Source organism: Echinops telfairi, unplaced genomic scaffold, assembly GCF_000313985.2.
Source record: "Echinops telfairi isolate 266 unplaced genomic scaffold, ASM31398v2 ScPeMD7_7424;HRSCAF=8462, whole genome shotgun sequence".
Lineage (NCBI taxonomy): Eukaryota > Metazoa > Chordata > Mammalia > Afrosoricida > Tenrecidae > Echinops > Echinops telfairi.
The window spans coordinates 65,486,795-65,505,049 of NW_022111324.1; the positions used below are offsets into that span (position 1 = coordinate 65,486,795).

Sequence of the window (18,255 nt, forward strand, 5' to 3'; positions counted from 1 at the left end):
TCATGAGGGAGAGGAGAGGGGGGAGGGAGGGGGAGAGGAAAAAGGAAAATGAGCTAATTCCAGGAACCCAAGAGGAAAGCGAATTTTGAGAATGATGAGGGCAACAAATATATAAGTGTGCTTTACACAATTGACGTATGTATGGATTGTGATGAATTGTATGAGCCCCAATAAAATGATTTTTAAAAAGAGATTGCAAAGAAGGCTGCAAATTTTTGATTGGCATCAGCAAATGCTTCAATTGCTCTTCATGTTCAGCAAGCAGCATTGCATCATCTGCGTACTGAATGTTGTGAATACATCTTCCTCCAATTCAGATTCAACATTTTCTTCATATAGTCCATTTTCTTTGATTATTTTCTCAGCATACAGATTAAGTACGATGAAAGGTTACAAGCCTGATGCATACCTTTCCTGCTCTTAAACTGTGTAATAGTCCCTTGTTTTGTTTGAATAACTGCCTCTTGATCTGTGTACAGGTTCCACATGGGCACAATAGAGTGTTCTGGAATCCTCATTATTCTCAATACTATCCAGAGTTTGCTAGGAGCCACACCGTGGAATGCCTTTGCATTGTCAATACAACACAGGAAAACTTTCCGCAGAGATCCATCTGTCATCAGCAATGAGAGTCCTTGTTGCACATCCTCTTCTGCACCCGGCTTGAATTTCTGGCAGCTTCCTGTCAAAATACTGCAGCAACCATTGTTAAATGATCCTTCAGCTAAATTTTACTTGGGTGTGATATTAATGATCTTGTTAAATGAATCACCTTTTTTTGCCAGGGCTACAAATATGGAACATGCCCTGTCACTTGGCCATGTAGCCATCTTACAAATTTCTTTGCATAGATGAGTGAAGGATTCCACTACTTCATCAGCTTGTTGAAATACTTCAATTGATTTTCCATCAATTCTTAGGACTTTCGTTTGGGCTAATATTTTCAGGGCAGGTTGGCCTTCTTCCTTCAGTGCTATCGGCTCCTGATTATGTGAGACCTCATGAAATTATTCAAGGTTGATGAGTTCTTTTTGGTAGAGTGACTGTGTATTTCTTCCATCTTTATTTTTCTCTATGCTTCCTGAATCATATAACATTTTAACCATAGAATCTTTCAATGTTGCAATTTAAGGCTTTAATTTTGCTTCACCTGTGTCAGCTTAAGCTATGCTGAGCATGTTCTCCCTTTGAGGTTTGACACTTGTCCGTCGGGTTCGTTTTACTGTGGTGGCTTGTGTGCTTCTCTGGTGCTGGGCGCTACGTTACTAGGATTTCAAATCACAGCAAGGTCAATCAAGGTGAAAACGTTCCATCAGAGATTCCTCATTAAGAACACACTTTGAGGAAGGAATTGGCTGTCCACTTCTGAGGATTTAGCTATTAAAAACCTGATGAGTCGCAGCTGAAGACAAAAGTCTACATAGACATAAATTATCCTATGTGCATTAATGTTCTCTTAGCATATATGCATAACAACGTATCACATTCTACTGGTGTTTATTGTCTCATCCAACGCCCCCCCCCCCTCCACACACACACACACTTGATATGGTATATTCCTTTTAGGTAGACTATATATTTTATCAGTAGATCTCAGTGTTATTCAAACTAAAAAATCAAATGCAATTTATATAATATAGTTTAATGAATTGATATATAGACAATTTTACTGTGTGAGTTTGTGATATTTAAGGTGTGTGTCAATTTGAGTGGTCCAGGAATTTCAGAGATTTGGCAATTAAGGCATCGTAATCTCTCCTGTATACTGATCAAGACACAGCTGTGCTACCAGAACAAGGGAGTGCTGCATGGTTTAAAACAAGGAAAGGTGTGAATCAGGATTGTACTCTCTCACCAAACTCATTCAACCTCTGTGCAAAGCAAATAAACAGAGAAGCTGGATTATATGAACAAGAATTTGGACTCTGGATCAAAGGAAGACTAATTAACAACCTGAAATATGGAGATGACACCACCTTGCTTGCTTCCTAAAAATGAGGAATACTCGAAGCACTTGCTGATGATCAAGAATTGCAGCATTATGTATGCAGAACAACTGGACGTAAAGAAAACCCAAATCCTCATAACGGGACCAGACGGTCACATCATCATAAACAGAGCAAAGGCCGATGTTGCCAATGATTTCTTCTGGCTTGGATCCACAATCAATGCAATGGAAAGCAGCAGTCAAGAGATCAAACTATGGGGTAAATCTGCTGCACAAGACATCTTTGAAGTGTTGAATACAAGGAGGTCAGTTTGAAGAAAGCGTGTGCTTGACCTAAGCCATGGTATTTTCAATTACCTGATGTGCATGTGAAGAAGAATCGACACATGAATTATGGTAGAAGAATAGTGAAAGAACCACAGATTGTCAAAAGAACAAACAAATCTGTCTTGAAAGAGGTACAGCTGGAATGCTCCTTTGAGATAAGGACGGTGAGACTTCATCTAGCATAGTTCAGACATATTGTCAGGAGAGGCTAGTGTCTGGAGAAGGACATCACGCTGGTCAAGTAGAGGGGCAGTGAAAGAGAGGAAGGCCCTGATGAGACGGATTGGTACAGTGGCTGCCACACTGGGCTTAACCATAAGAACAATTGCGAGGACAGTGCTGGATGGCCAGTGTTTGCTTTTGTTGAATATTAGGTTAGCTATAAGTTGAACCAACTTGACGGCACCTAACAACCACAGATTATTTCAATAATGGCTAAGTGTTAAATCATGAACCTCTGTGGCTTATGTTGGAGTCCCAGTGGTGTCGTGGTTACATATTGGGCTGCTGCCAGGTTGGCAGTTCTTAACCACCAGTGGTTCCACAGGAGAAAGATGAGACTTTCTACTTCTGTAGAGTTTTACAGTCTCCTTGGAAACCCACAGGGACAGTTCTATCCTGTCCTACAGGGGTGCCTTAAGTGATCATCAACTTCATGGCAGAAGAGGCTTTTTGTTTGTTTTGAGTGTATTGCTTATTTATCTGATCCTAAATTCTTCAGCTTAGCTGTCAATGCTTCCTAAAAACTATTTAATCTAGCCAGTCTTCCATCATTTCCTACTCAATGTTTTATTGATTTATGTTTCTTTCTCTTTCTCCAGTCCTATTTCTGAGCCTTTGCCTTGCATTTCCACCTGTCATGCTGATCCAGGCACTATTAATTCTTCTAAAGCAACTTAGCACAAAGCTTTCCCAGGCAGATGATTATACCTACTCTAACACTGTCTTAAGCTGGGTTCCTTAGCAAAGCCAAGCCAGTGAAGCAAACCCACTGCCTTATGAGTTAGTTCCAATACATAAGGAACCCATACAGGGTAGCATTTGACACACTACTGTGGAACCTTCAGGGACTTGGAATTGCCTGCTTCCCCAAGTGAGAGAGCCCTTTTCTCAATCTTTCTCACTGACATATATCACTGAATTTTCTTCCAGCCTTCATAGAAAATAACATGACAACAAATTTTTTAAAATATCAAAGAAATGGATACATTTTTAGAAACACATTTCCTACCTAAACTAACATATGCTGAACTACAAAAGCTGGATAGACACATAATAGAAAAGTAAATGATTAGGTTAGTAAGAAATTCCCAGTCAAAAATAACTTCAGTGAGATCATTTCCCTGGTGAATTCTTCCAAACAACCGATGAAGAGCTGACACAGATTCTAATCAAGGTATTCGTAGTATTGCAAAGGATGGAAAAACCACCAAATTTATTTTACAAAGTGGGAATGCCCATACCAGGAAGAGACATTCCTAAAACAAAATAAGTGTAGACCAATATCTCGCATGAAAATAGATCAGAAAAATTTCCAAAAAATTAGCCAATAGAATCCAACAAAATACAAAAACAATAATAACAATAATGCAACACATCCAAATGGGATTTGCTCCAGGTATACAAAGATCATTCAACATTAGAAAAATAATTGATATAATCCACAAATAAAGGGGGGGGCCTACATCATCATATCAATTAATACAGGAAAAACAATTGACAAAATCTAACACTATTCTTGATCCAACACCATCCTTTATAAAATACTCAACAAAATGGAAATAGAAGAGACATTACTCACCATAAATAAGAGTATATACATAAAACCAAGGAGCCTGGTGTTGCTTTTGTGGAAGCATTGGATTGCTCGTCAGAAAATTCAAACTCACTGGTCACTCTATGAGAGAAATATGGGACTGTGTGCTCCCATAAAGAGTTACAGCCTCAAAAACCCTACATAGGGTCATCATGAGTTGGAATGGACTCGATAGCAGTAGGTTTGGTTTTGGGTCTTATACAAAACAGTCCACATTACTCTTAGTGAAGAAAGACTGTGGGAATTTCTTCTTGTAAATGGGAACCACACAAGCATGCCCTTTATTACCATTGCATCCCATTATGTGCTGGAAGTCTTAGCTAGAGCTATAAGAAAGAAAAGGAAATAAAACATCCAAATTGGAAACTTAGAAATAAAGTTATCTCTCTTGGAAGATATAATCCTATATGTAGAAACTTCTAAAAACTCAGCACTGAAATAAAAGTTCAACAAAGTGACAAAGAACAAGATCAACATACAAAATTCAATTGGTTTTCTTTACATTAAAAGAGCATTCTGAAATGGGAACCAGGAAAACAAAATAATTTACAATAGATACTCAACAGATGAAATATATAAGAATAAATCTAACCTGAAGAACAAATGATTAAACAAAAAAACAAAAACAAATGATCAATAGAAAGAAAACTATAAAACACTATTACAAGAAACCAAAAGAGAACTACATGAATGAATGAATATTCTATCCTCATGGATAGGAATACTCAACATTGTGAAAAATGTCGATCTAACCAATATTACCTACAGATATATTGTAATTCGAATTTAGAGTCTAACACTGTTCTTTTTTTTAACCCAACAGTTTTATTGGCATATAATTTACAGATCATACAATTCAGTAGTTTAGTCACATCAAGAAGAGCTGTACAATCATCACCGCAATCGGTTTTAGAACATTTTCTTTTCTTGTACTCATTGTTATTGGCTCCCCATTTATCCCTAGTTGCCCCTTCCTTACCCCCAAGGAGCAATTAATCCAGTTACTGTCTCTATAGATATATCTAGCCTGGATTTTATATACAGGAAAATATTCAACACCCCCCCACACACACAAACTATCAAAAACAACAAAATAAAGCAGATCAAAACTTCAATCAAAAGAAGCAAAAAAATAAAATAAAAACTAGAACAAATTTAAATGCATTGTAAGGGAGATTAAATGATAAAATTTAACCCAATTGCATCTGCAACAATTCGCTTTCCAATGCATTCTACATGTTAACGAGACTGTTCACATCGCCCATCCACGGTCAGAGAGGACTCACCAGGGGCTTAATCTACGTGTATTCTCCCTTCAGTTTTTGTTGGTTTGTTTTTAACTGAAACAGCTTTAAAATGGGTCAAAAGGGAGATAAAATGATAAGATACTACATTTTGGTGTAACTATGTCTGCCACAATTGACTGCAATGTTCTTTGTCTGATAACAGGGCTACTATTCACTTTCCTCAACTATGACCCAAGGGAATTTATCAGAGGCTTAATCTATGCAAATGGATTTTGGGCTTTTACTGTCATTCATAGTCTTTTGCAAACAAGATCATCATTATTCTTTAATGACATGGAAAAATGAATCACTAACCTTATATGAAAGGAAGGAAACTGGATAAGCATATGCCCATACCTACTGCCATAGAGCTGATTCCAACTATAAGACAGAGTAGAACTGTCCCCTTGAGTTTTTGAGACTTTAAATCTTTATGGGAACAGGCAGCCTCATCTTTCTCCATTGGAGTGGTTGGCAGATTACTACCGCTGACCTTGTGGTTAGCACCCAATGTATAACCCATTGTGTCATCAGTGCTTCTGTCTGGATAAGGAATGCACTACTAAAGAAAAAGGACAAAATCTACTACACTGCTAGGGTAGTCACAAATGACAGACAGACCAATGGAACCGAATTGAGAACTCAGAAATAAATCCATCCACATAGGGATTGCTGATCGTTGACAATGGGCTGAAACACAGACTCAAGGAGAAAAACTACAGAAACAAGTGAAAGCACTCAGTAAGGTGACACAGTACAAGGTCAACCTACAAAAATGGTTTAGATACCTTTACACTAATAAAGAAAACTCTAAAAAAGGAAATTAGCAAAACAATACTATTTGAATAGCCGCCCAAAAGATCATGTAGGAATAAATCTAGCCAGACACAAAAGACATATAAAAAGATCTAAAAATGAAAACTGAGAACCGCTAGTACAAGAAACCAAATGAAGCCTACCTAAATGAAAGGACATTCCACAGATAAGGTGCCCTGGTGGTGCAGTGGGTTTCCCCCTGGGCTGCTAACCACAAAATGAACAATTCCAAACCGCCAGCTGCTCTGTGAGAAAAAGATGAGGCTTTTTCTTCCTGTGAATAATTAGTCATGGAAACCCTCTGGGGCAGTTCCACCTTGTCCTACACAGTTTCTATGAGTGTCAAGGGACTCGATGTCAGTGTGTTTGAATTTTGCTGATAGGACTTACTATTGGGGAAATCTCAGTACTACACAAAGTCATCTGTGGATATGATGTGATCAGATCTTCATTCACAGAAAAACGAATCACACACTCTAAATAAGAGAAATCCAGATAAGCAAACCACTACTAAAGGAGAGGAACAGAAGGAGATGTCACACTATTGCGCAGACATTACAGTCAAGGCAACCAAACATCCTGCCCGGTACACTGACAGACACATAGAGTGTTAGAACAGAATTAAAATTACCCAGAAGTAGCTTCATCCGCATGTGGATAGCTGATCTTAACAAAGGGCCAAAGTTCTTTACCTGGGACAGTGATAGTCTCTCTCACAAACAGTGCTGTTTAAAAAAAAATCCATTTGTAGAAAATGAAACAATTCATATCTCACAGCATATATAATAGTGAATTCAAAATGAATCTAATGCCTAAATGTAAAATCTCAAACTCTAAATATTAGCAAATTAAAAACAGGGGAAAGCTTAGGGGCCATGTTATATGGCATAAATCTAGTATCAAACCAGTGTTTACCAAAGTGGGCAATATTCCCTAAGGGGGATGTTGTAATGATCAAAAATTCACAAAAGCACAGTTTATCCTTGATTATAGATTGTATTACAAAAAATTTTAGTTACCGGGGTGGAGGGGGGACGCTGAGTAATTATTTTTTACTGAAAAGTAGATGGTAGGCCAAATAAATTTGGGAATCTATGTATCAAATAATACTAAAAGTGAACAAACAGAAAAATACAAACTAGATTACTGGGACCTCTAATAATTAAACAAAATTCCTCAAAAGACTTCACCGAAAGAGTTAAAGAGATGCTACATACCAAGAAACACATTTTGGCATATTTTTTGACAATGGCATGTAAGACAAAGGACTAATCTGTATAGAAAATTTAAACACCTCAACAACAAAATGAGAAATGATCCAATTAACATTTGGGCAGAGGACATGAGTAGACACTTCACCAAAGAAGACATTCAGATGCCTTTATAAAACTTATAAAGAAATTCTCCTGATCATCAAGTCATTCAAGAGATGGAAATCAAAGAAACAAGATATCATCTCATGCCAGCTTTAATAGCAAAGGTAAAAAACAAAAGCAGAAAACAATAAATGCTGTTGAAGGTGTAAAGAGATCACAATCATCACACATGGCTGACAGGACTATGGAATTGGTTTAAGTATGGAAGATGGCACTTACTTAAAAAGTTGGAAATAAAAATACCGTATGACCCAGCATTCCTACTACTAGAGAAATGAAAGCCCACGCAAACACATCTATTCATCTATTTACAACAGTGAAACAATAGAAACAAACTAACAGCCCATTAATGCATGCATGGATTAGCAAATTATGATGCATTCATATAATGAAATACTATGCAGTGCCATAGAGCAAGGATACACCAGCTAAATGTCTCATAACATAGATGAACCTGGAGGACATCATGCTAAGTGAAATTAGTCAATTATAAAAGGATAGCCATTATGTAAAAATATCACTATAAAAAATCATGAAAAGGTTTATACACAAAAAGAAACATCCCTTGAATATTACTGGGGATGGAAAGGGAAGAGAGTGTAAGTTAGAGGGAAAATAATATTCACTTGGTGAAGGGAATGGCAATATGCCATAAGGAAGTGATCAGTACAAAATGATCAAGGCAAAAGAAAACACTGGTAGAAGCACAAGAAATAAATATATGCTCTTAGAAACACAATCATGTAATTATAGTAATAATAATCAATCTGTGAGTGGATACACAGATATACACATAAGCTAAACAGGTATGGGAAGGCTAATTGGACTATACCCACAAATACATATATAGGTTTGGCAGAAGATATTTCTATATATGAACTTATATGTGCTGAAAATATATCCATGAATATAGTATAGCACACAGTGGGTAATATTATGAAAATTCCCAGCCATAACCAAACACCTTGAAGGCAGGAGTCCCCGAGTTGGGGCCCAGGAGCACAGTCTCAAGGGACATCAAGGCCAATGGACACAACAAAGTCCACACGAGCATGGTTTTTAAAGGCTTGTGGGTGGACATCTAAGGTGCAACAATTGATCTCTCCCTGTCTGGAGCCAAGAAGAATGAAGAAAATAAAATACACGTGGAAAACTTAGTCCAAAGAACTAACGAACCACATAAACCTGGTCATTCAAGACCCTGAGGCCAGATGAGCTACATGATGACTGACTGTCACTACTGACTGCTCTGAATGGGTCACAGTAGAAAGTCTTGGATAGAGAGGGAAAAAAGGTAGGACATGACTCAAAATCATAAAAACCAGGCTCATTGGTTTCACAGAGACTGGTGAAACCTTGAGACTGTGGCTAGAAATCACCCTTCTATCCTGGAAGTGAACTCACCCATGTGACTTAACTTTCACCTAAGGGATACATAGACCTAAAAGGTGAACAAGGACACCAGGGAGGTAGGCCCGGCTTAGAATAATCAGCCATATGAGATCCAAAGACTAGCCTTTGCCTGGGAGTAGAGCTCAGAGAGCAGGAAGAGATAGGAGGCGGTAAGGCTGCTGTTATTTTGTGGGACTGGTAATCAGTGTCAGGAGAGAAAATGGGTGTGATTTGTTGAATAGACAAATCAATGTGCTTGTAAATTTTTACCCAAGCCTTAGTTAAAAACAAAACAAAAACGAAAACAAACTTGTGATTCCAACTCATAACGAACCTACAAGACGGTAGAACTACCCCTGTGGGTTGCTGAGGCTATAACTTTTTGTTTTGTTTTGTTTTTGTTTGAATTAATCAATCACTTTATTGGGGACTCTTACAGCTCTTATAACAATCCGGATATCAATTGTATCAAACACATTGGAGATATATTTTCTTTCTGCTTGATCCCTTGGTAGCAACTCCTCTTTTTTCCCTACTCCCTCCCCACCCTTGTGAACCCCTGATATATGATAAATTATTATTATTTTGGAAAGCCTCATCTTTCTCCCATGGAGCAGCTGGTGGTTTTGAACTGCTGACCTTGTCTGTGGTTAGCAGCCCAAAGCATAACCTATGACACCACCAATTAAAAGCAAAAACAAAAGCACACCCAGGGCAGACATTTTAAATACATGTTCTCACCACACCACCACCCTCAAATAGAAACAGTCACTCCTGCAGTTCATGCTCCCCACCTCAGGGCAGCCAGTGCCTGCAGGACACTGGCCCCCTTCAAAAAGCTGTAGACTCTTCAGGCCTTATTTTACCCCTCTGCACGTTTGGTGGCATCCAGACTCTGGTGGACTCAGGGTGCAGCCCCCACAGATCCTTAAAACAAGTTATAAGATATATATTTAAAGTTTCATTATAAGGTTAAAGGAATATTTAAGAGTTTGGATAATTACATACACTTTTACTAAGAGAATCCTATATTAAATGATGTAAATCCTAAATTAAATTATGTAATCCTAATCTGAAGATAAATTTAAATGAAAGATTATTTAAAGAACATCTAAATATATATATTTAATATTATCTACAGATAGATACATAGATATGCCTGCACACAGAAACTTGGGTATGCATCCAGTGTTACTTAAATCTAATGAAACATTATGGTGACATGAAAGTAAAATTAATTTCTGGGTAGGGAAAAACCTATTCTTTCTGCCTTGCCTTCTCAGCTAACCAGTCCCCTGAGAGAACAAATTTTGCTCAGACACAAAAGAAAAATATACTACTAAAATGCAATTCAAAAGTGATAAAAGCTGTAAGGGGAGCAAGCCGGCTCTCAGTCCCTCCTTTGTATATTCAGGGACATTGGGGCTCTGTGTGTGTGTGTGTGTGTGTGTGTGTGTGTGTGTGTGTGTGTCTGTGAGTGATGTCCATTGCATGGTCAAATTAGCAGTGGAAAGACTGTAATCTGTCTTCTGTGAGAGACCTGTTCCCAAGAGCATATGTAATACCTGGTTCTGTAACTTTGTGTAATTTTAAGATCTGTGCTCCATTTATGTGTGGTTATTGTTTTAAACAGTGTTAGGGAACACCACAGTGCCACCAGGGCAAACGAGGAGCTTACTAATAAACCCTGAAAAGAAATGGCAAGGAATGTGGAAACTCAGGAGATGGCAATACTCTTTCCCTACGTTTATTATTTTTGAAACACATCTAGGAACACCGTGCCTAAAATAATTATTCAAATGAGTTAATTAAATTCAGTTAATTCAATAAAACTTTCTTGAGGTGAATACAATAATACATGTGGAAATGTTGACACATAGTAATAATTCAATAAATAGTAATTGAATATTCACCTAATGTGTTTTAAGTCTTAATTTTAGAATTTTTTCTTCTCCGCAGACCAAACACACAAAGTTCATATTTGGGAAACATTTACTCCATGGAATGTTACAAATGTTACATGGAAACCTTTGATGAAGCACCCCTATGAAAAATACTGTGTCTACATGTGACCTTCTCCCTGGGGGGCGGGCAACCAAAAAGTGGGTGAGGGGAGACGTCGGACAGTGTAAGAGATGACAAAATAATAATCATTTATAAATTATCAAGGGTTCATGAGGGAGGGGGGCGCAGGGAGGGAGGGGGGAAATGATCTGATATTAATGGCTCAGATAGAAAGCAAATGTTTTGCGAATGATGATGGCAACAAATGGACAAATGTGCTTGACACAATGTATGGATTGTGATAAGAGTTGTATGAGCCCCCAATAAAATGATTTAAATATGTATATATAAATTTTTAAAAAATTTTAAAGAACTGACAAAAAAAACAAAATAGTGTGTACTATATTTTATAATATCCTATACCGATATTTATGAGTAAAACATCTGAAAAATGATCATAAACCATAATAAAAAATTAACATGAATTTGGTACTTTAAAAAAATCATTTTATTGAGTGCTGGTACAACTCTTATCACAATCCATACATCCATCCATTGTGTCAAGCACATCTGTACATTTGCTGCCATCATCATTCTCAAAACATTTTCTTTCTACTTGAGCCTTTGGTATCAGCTCCTCATTTTCCCCTCCCTCCCCCCTTCCCTCCCTCACGAGCCCTTGATAATTTATAAATTATTATTTTTCCATGTCTTACACTTTCCGATGTCTCCCTTCACCCACTTTTCTGTTGTCCATCCTACAGGGAGGGGGTTATATGTAGATCCTTGTGGTCAGTTCTCCCTTTCTCCCCCACCTTCCCCTTCCCCTCCTGGTATCACTACTCTCATTGGTTCTGAGGGGTTTATCTGTCCTGAATTCCAGCTCTTATCTGTACCAGTGTACATCCTCTGGTCTAGCCAGATTTGTAAGGTAAAATTGGGATCATGATAGTTGTGGGGAGGAAGCATTTAGGAACTAGAGGAAAGTTGTATGTTTCATCGTTGCTTCACTGCACCCTGACTGGCTCTTCTCCTCCCCGTGACCCTCTGTAAGGGGATGTCCAGTTGCCTACATTTGGGCTTTCGGTTTCCACTCCACACTCCCCCTCATTCACAATGATATGATTTTTTTGTTTTTTGGTGCCTGATAACTGATCCTATCAACACTTTGTGATCACACAGGCAGGTGTGCTTCTTCCATGTGGTCTTTGTTGCTTCTGAGCAACATGGCCACTTGTTTACCCTCAAGCCTTTAAGACCCCAGATGCTATATCTTTTGATAGCCAACCACCATCAGCTTTCTTCATCACATTTACTTATGTACCTGTTTTGTCTTCAGGGACCATGTCGGGAAGGTGAGCACCATGGACTGCCAGTTTAATAGAACAAAGTGTTCTTGCATTGAGGATGTAATTGAGTAGAGACCCGATGTTCTCTGCTAGAATTTGGTACTTTTCTTAATTTGAAGTACTTTTAAATATCTGATAAGTTTGTATGATAAGTGTTATAAAAAAAGTGTTATAAAAGATTTATTATAAAAAATTGTTCTAATTAAGTCATTCATATTTCATGAGTGACATCCTTTAATATTTTTTTGCTATTCTACCTTTGTTGAGAGTAATGACTAAAGAACAATATCAGTGGCTTTATTTTTAAAAATCTGCTTTATAAAGATTGCCAGATAATGGACTCCCATTGCAGATCTTCCCGTCCTATAAGAATATATATTTCAATTTGGACCCTTTTAGGTCCTGTTCTTCCCTTCTCTAGCCTCTATTGCCTTTACTAGCTGTAGATCAGTTTCCTCAGTATTTTCCTAAAAGTAAGTTTATGGGAGATTAATTGATAATTTGGCTAGGTATAGGATTCTAGGTTGAAATTTACTTTCTTAAAAATTTTAAATCATAAGTCCATTGCCTTCTAACTTGCGGGGTTTTTGTCGAGGCATGGTGTTAGTCTAATGCCTGATCCTCTGCCTGTTTATTATTTGTTTTCTAGAAGCTTCCAGGAGTCCCTTCTACTTTTGCATGCTTGTCTTGGAATTTCATGTTATTTCTTTAATCTAGAAACTTTTTGAATTCTGTATTTTCCTTGTAAGGTTCTTTTAGGAATTCTCACCTTTTTCTTATCTGGTTTTACTTCTGGGTAATCCCATCATTTAATATTAGACCTATTGAAGCCTATTTTATCTCCGGTTTTCCTTTTGTCTTTTGTTCTATATTCTATAATATTTCTCTGGTTTTATCTGAGAAGACCTTGAGGAAATATTTTATTTAAAAAAATAATTTTATTGTGAATCATACAACTCTTATCACAATCCATGCATACATCAATTGTATAAAGCACATTTGTACATTTGTTACCCTCATCATTCTCAAAACATTTGCTCTCCACGTAAGCCCCTGGCATCAGCTCCTCATTTTTCCCCTCCCTCCCCACTTCCTCCTCCCTCATGAACCCTTGATAATTTATAAATTATTATTTTGTCATATCTTGCACTGTCCAACGTCTCCCTTCACCCACTTTTCTGTTGTCTGCCCCCCAGGGAGGAGGTTATACGTAGGTCCTTGTAGTCGGTTCCCCATTTCCAGCCCACCCTCCCTCTACCTTCCTGGTAGTGCCACTCTCACCACTGGTTCTGAAGGGATCATCCGCCCTGGATTCCCTGTGTGAGGAAATATTTCATTTTATTATTTTCTATTTTTCAGAATTTTCTCTTTTCCTCAAGTGTTCATTTTTTAAACAGTAGCATTCCGTTTTCGTATCATGGATACCATATCTTTTTTAATACATTCATGGAGTTTTCCTGGAGTTTATCCCTCCTTCCTTCATTATGCTGTTCCTCCACTTCACCGTGTAGGTTTGGCCCTGTCTCTGTCATTCACGTCGCTGATTACGCTCTTTAATTAGTACTTAAAAGATAATTCTCAGTATAAGAATGGAAACTAATGTGGGTGTGGGAGTAATTTTTTAACCGATAAACTTCATTATAATACAACACTTCAATTAATAAATCTCAAAGATTGGTATTTTAAGCGTTTTATTTGAGAACTCTCCTTAGCTTCCAAGAAAATGCAATTGATCTCCCCAAAGTGACACATTTTAAGCATTGGACTGCTGACCTCAAGGTCAATGGTTCAAAGCCACCAGCCACTCTGGGGAAAATGATGCTGTCTGTGACTATAAAGATTTACACCCTTGGAAACCATATACAGGGTGGCAAGGAGTTGGAAACCAGTTGACAACAGTGGACTTGATTTTGTTTTTTTGATCCTTCACTTAGAAATGCACTAGGACATTGTTGAACAGGAAGACTTTTGCATTAAAAGCCCCGTGTTCTATTTGGTGCCTCATTCTGGCCTTGCTTTGATGTTCCTTTTCCTGGGAATAAGCTTCTAATGTGGTTGCTTTAGAAAGAAAGGCCTGGTGATCTGCTTCTAAAACTCAGCCACTGGAAACCCTATAGGTCACAATAGGCCTATCCACGACTGATCATGGGGATGACATGGGGCTGGGCAGCATTTCCTTTACCCAGACATAGGGTCGAATGAGTTTGGGGTGACCATCACTGTCAATAACAACAATAACATGGGCACATGTACTGGGAGAAAGGCTGGGGGGTGTAATTCAGTCTTTTTCTTTCAGCTTTATTTCTCGCCCTAATTTTGTACAGTTCATTGGTGACTTCAGTCCTGAGCTTTCCCATAATTCTGCAGGACAAATCAGTTTATTTCTGGTGGGCACCTCTCAAATTTTGGTTCTCTTTACTCTCTTATGGCTCTTTCGTCTGCGGAAATTTTCTTTGCTCTCTCTTTCCTTTCACCTCTTTCTTCTTAGGGATTAATAACGTTGTTATACTCTTATTTCAAGGAAACCTGGTGGCATTGTGGGTTAGACATTAGACTGATAATGACAAGGTTGCTAGTTCAAACCCATTAGCCATTGCACAAGAGAAAGGAAAGGTGAGGCTGTCTTGTAAGACTTACTTAGGGTCACTGTGAATAGGAATTGACTTGACAGCAGTGGTTTTGATTTGGGCATTTACTCTTATTTCAGTATGTTTGGGAGAAGGGTTTGACAATTTCAGCAGATTACACAAGAAGCATATCATCATCTCCGCTGTTCTGTGAGAGTTTATGTGACATTTAAAATATTAAAATAATAACAATGAAAATAGCCACAGCAATTTAAAAGTAGTAGCTGCTATTACTTTTATTTCTACTATTAGCATTCGGTTATTTATTGGCTACTTGCTCTTTTCAAGACTCCACAGTAAGTGCTTTACTTAGGTTAAGTTGCTTACTCCTATTAGCAAGTAGGTTCAACTGGTGACATTTAGGGAAGCAGCTGAGTGCTTAACCACGGTGTAACCAGGATTCTTCCCACAACGTTATATGCAAATACACGTAGAGTCTCAAAGAGGTCAAGTATGTTGTATGAGGTAACACAGACAGCCAGGGCAAGGTGAGATGTACAGTTCTGGTCTATTTGAAAGTCCCTTATTCATATTTACCAACAATGCATCCATTTTTCTGAAGACTTAAGATTTAACCAAAATCACTGAGCATTGTCTGCATTGACTGTCCTTGTCGTTTTGGAGATACCATTTTAATGTTAAGAATATCTTTACTCACATATGAAGACTGAATTGTTTACCATCATTAATTAATAAATGTAATATTTGACACGGCCTGTATTTACAAAAAGGAGCCCTGCTGGTTTGGGGGTTAAGTGCTCTGATGCCAACTGAAAGTTTGCTGGCGGGAACCCACCAGCCAATCTCCAGGAGGACGATATGGCTGTCTAGGTTCATGAAGATATTTGGCCTTGGAAACTAGGAGGTAGTTGTCCTCGGTCTTATAGGGTTACTGTGAGTCAGATTTGACTCCAGGACAATGGATTTGGTTTTTGAATTTACATTTACAAAATAGTTGGGCCTACCAACACTTTTGTGAAGAAGGTTTTAGTATCTCCATTTGCAGAATTGGAAATGAATATTCATAGAAGTTCAGTGACAGAAGTAGTAAGTGGTAGAGGTTAAAGTGGAATTTGAGTATTCTGATTGCAATCCATGTTTTATTTTCACTATTCTACATTACTTCTCCAAACCTGATTTTTTAAAAGTCAGATGTCTTCAGAAATCCAATTAGTAATCTGACCTAATGATTTTATCTTTCAGGTTTTTGCCATTTTCTTCCTACCATAAAAATGAGAAGTACACACCATCAGTGTACTCACCATGCAAGTATGATGCGGATTCCTATCGACATCAACACTTCCGCGAGGAGAATCCTAAGAAGTGGGTCAATGCCAAGGTGAGATAATGCAGTATTTAACAATGGCTCTCCTTTTATGATGCTAAAATAGGTAGCAAATATAACTATTCTCATTATATATAACATCTTCATGCTTACAAAATTATTTATAATTTTTTTATATAAAGATGTGCTCCTTGTCTATGCTGACAGAAGATTTATTTTGATTAGTCATTTTTTTCTTCAATGTTGTGTTGTTATACTTTATGGCTCAGACAACCTATGATCAAATGCATGGATTATTGACAAGCCAAGGCTTATTCTGTGGCCACAAAATGGAGTGAAGATCTCCTAGGCGTGGAGATCAGTGTTTGCTTTCTCTTTCTTTGTATATGTATGTGTGATGTACATAGATAACACAATGCTTAGCGAGCACGTGGGTATTGTACATATTTGTGTGATATATGTGTGCGTGTATATGTGTCAAACATTTCTCATTGCTGTTGAGTCACCTCTGACTCATCGAGATTTGCAGGGACAGAGCAGATGTGCCCTTTTGGATTTCCAAGGCTATAATTCTTTATCAGTGCAGGGAGCCTCATTTTTCTGCTATGGAGTGGCTGGTGGTTTTAAGCTGCTGACCTTGTGGTTACCATCCTAATGAATAATCCACTAAGCCTCCAAAGCTCCTTTTCAGGTGTGTCATGTAGACATATTAATATATGTATGTTATATTTTTATTTATTATGTAAGATGCATATATGCTATATTTATACTTATATTTGTATGTTACATGTAACAATCTCTTTTATATGTTTATATGTGATACCTGTTAGGTGCTGTTTAGTGAATTTCAATGTAAAGAGACCCCATGTGCTAGAGTAGAACTACCCCATGGGGTTTTCTAGTTGGTAGTCTTTATGCCATATCGGCAGGTCATTTTCCCATAAAGCTGCTGGGGTGGGGTAGGGGGGCTTTAAATCTGCAACCTTTTAACTAGTAGCTGAGTGCTTAACTGTATCCTACCAAGGCTTTTTAGTTAACATATGTGTACGAGATAGAACACATATGCATAACATAGTTGTTACAAATGCACCAATGCATAACATATGTAATGGTATATAACTACACATTAATATTTATGTTGTATTTATAGGTGGATAATAAATACAATCATTCTTTTTTTAATACAATCATTCTTAAGATGCCTTATTTTACAAAAAAAATTAGTGTAATTAAAAAAACCAACCTATTTCCCCAAATTTAAACATTATGATCATATATATATATATAGCGTTTTATATTTTGAGCATACTTTACTTATTTTTTGACTTAGAGTAGCACTTTCAAATTGCAAGGATTAATAAAACAGTATACATAAATACTCCTTGCCTTTATTAAAGATTCAATAAGGATTATAAATTATTAGTCACAAATTGTGATATAGAAAATAAAGTAAATGAATATTTCAAAATCTTATTCCATAGTAATCTTTGTTCTCACATACCATCTCCTAAAAAAGGAAAATACCAAGATGTCTTATCCTTCTTGTTAGGTTCCTCTGAGTGGGGTCTGACTCGCAGTGGCTCTGTGTTCCACAGAATTGCTCAGTCGCTCAGCTTCCTGACAGTGATTGCTCTGTGTGAGCCCACGGTTGCAGCCACTGCATCAAATCATTTTGCCTTCCACTTTTTTGTTTACCCTCTGGTTTCCAAATATTAAAACCTTCTGTATGGGGTATTTACCTCCTGTTCACATGTGTAAAGCCTGTGCGATACAATCTTTTCACCTGCACTTCTAAGGAGTCTCCTGGCTATACTTCTTCCAAACACAGATCCATTCATTCTTCTGGCAATTCAAAGGAGATGTCATATTCTTTGTCAACACAATAATTCAAAGACATCAATTCTTCTTTGGCCTTCTTTACTCTTTGTCCAATTTTTGCATGCATATGAAGTAACTGAAAATGCATGCCTTGGGTTAGGCATAACATTGACAACTTTGCTTTTTAACACTTTGAAGATGTCATTTGAAG

The 18,255-nt window shown here is 37.5% G+C and overlaps 1 protein-coding gene across 1 annotated transcript in view; it reads left to right on the forward strand.

Annotated features, from left to right (window-relative positions):
* The window catches only part of SPATA17 (spermatogenesis associated 17), a 285,944-nt gene that overhangs the window by 187,760 nt on the left and 79,929 nt on the right, over positions 1 to 18,255 (forward strand). Inside the window, exon 9 of the mRNA XM_004700147.2 lies at positions 16,145 to 16,280. Coding sequence (XP_004700204.1) covers positions 16,145 to 16,280 — 136 coding nt within the window. The remainder of the gene's footprint in view (positions 1 to 16,144; positions 16,281 to 18,255) is intronic.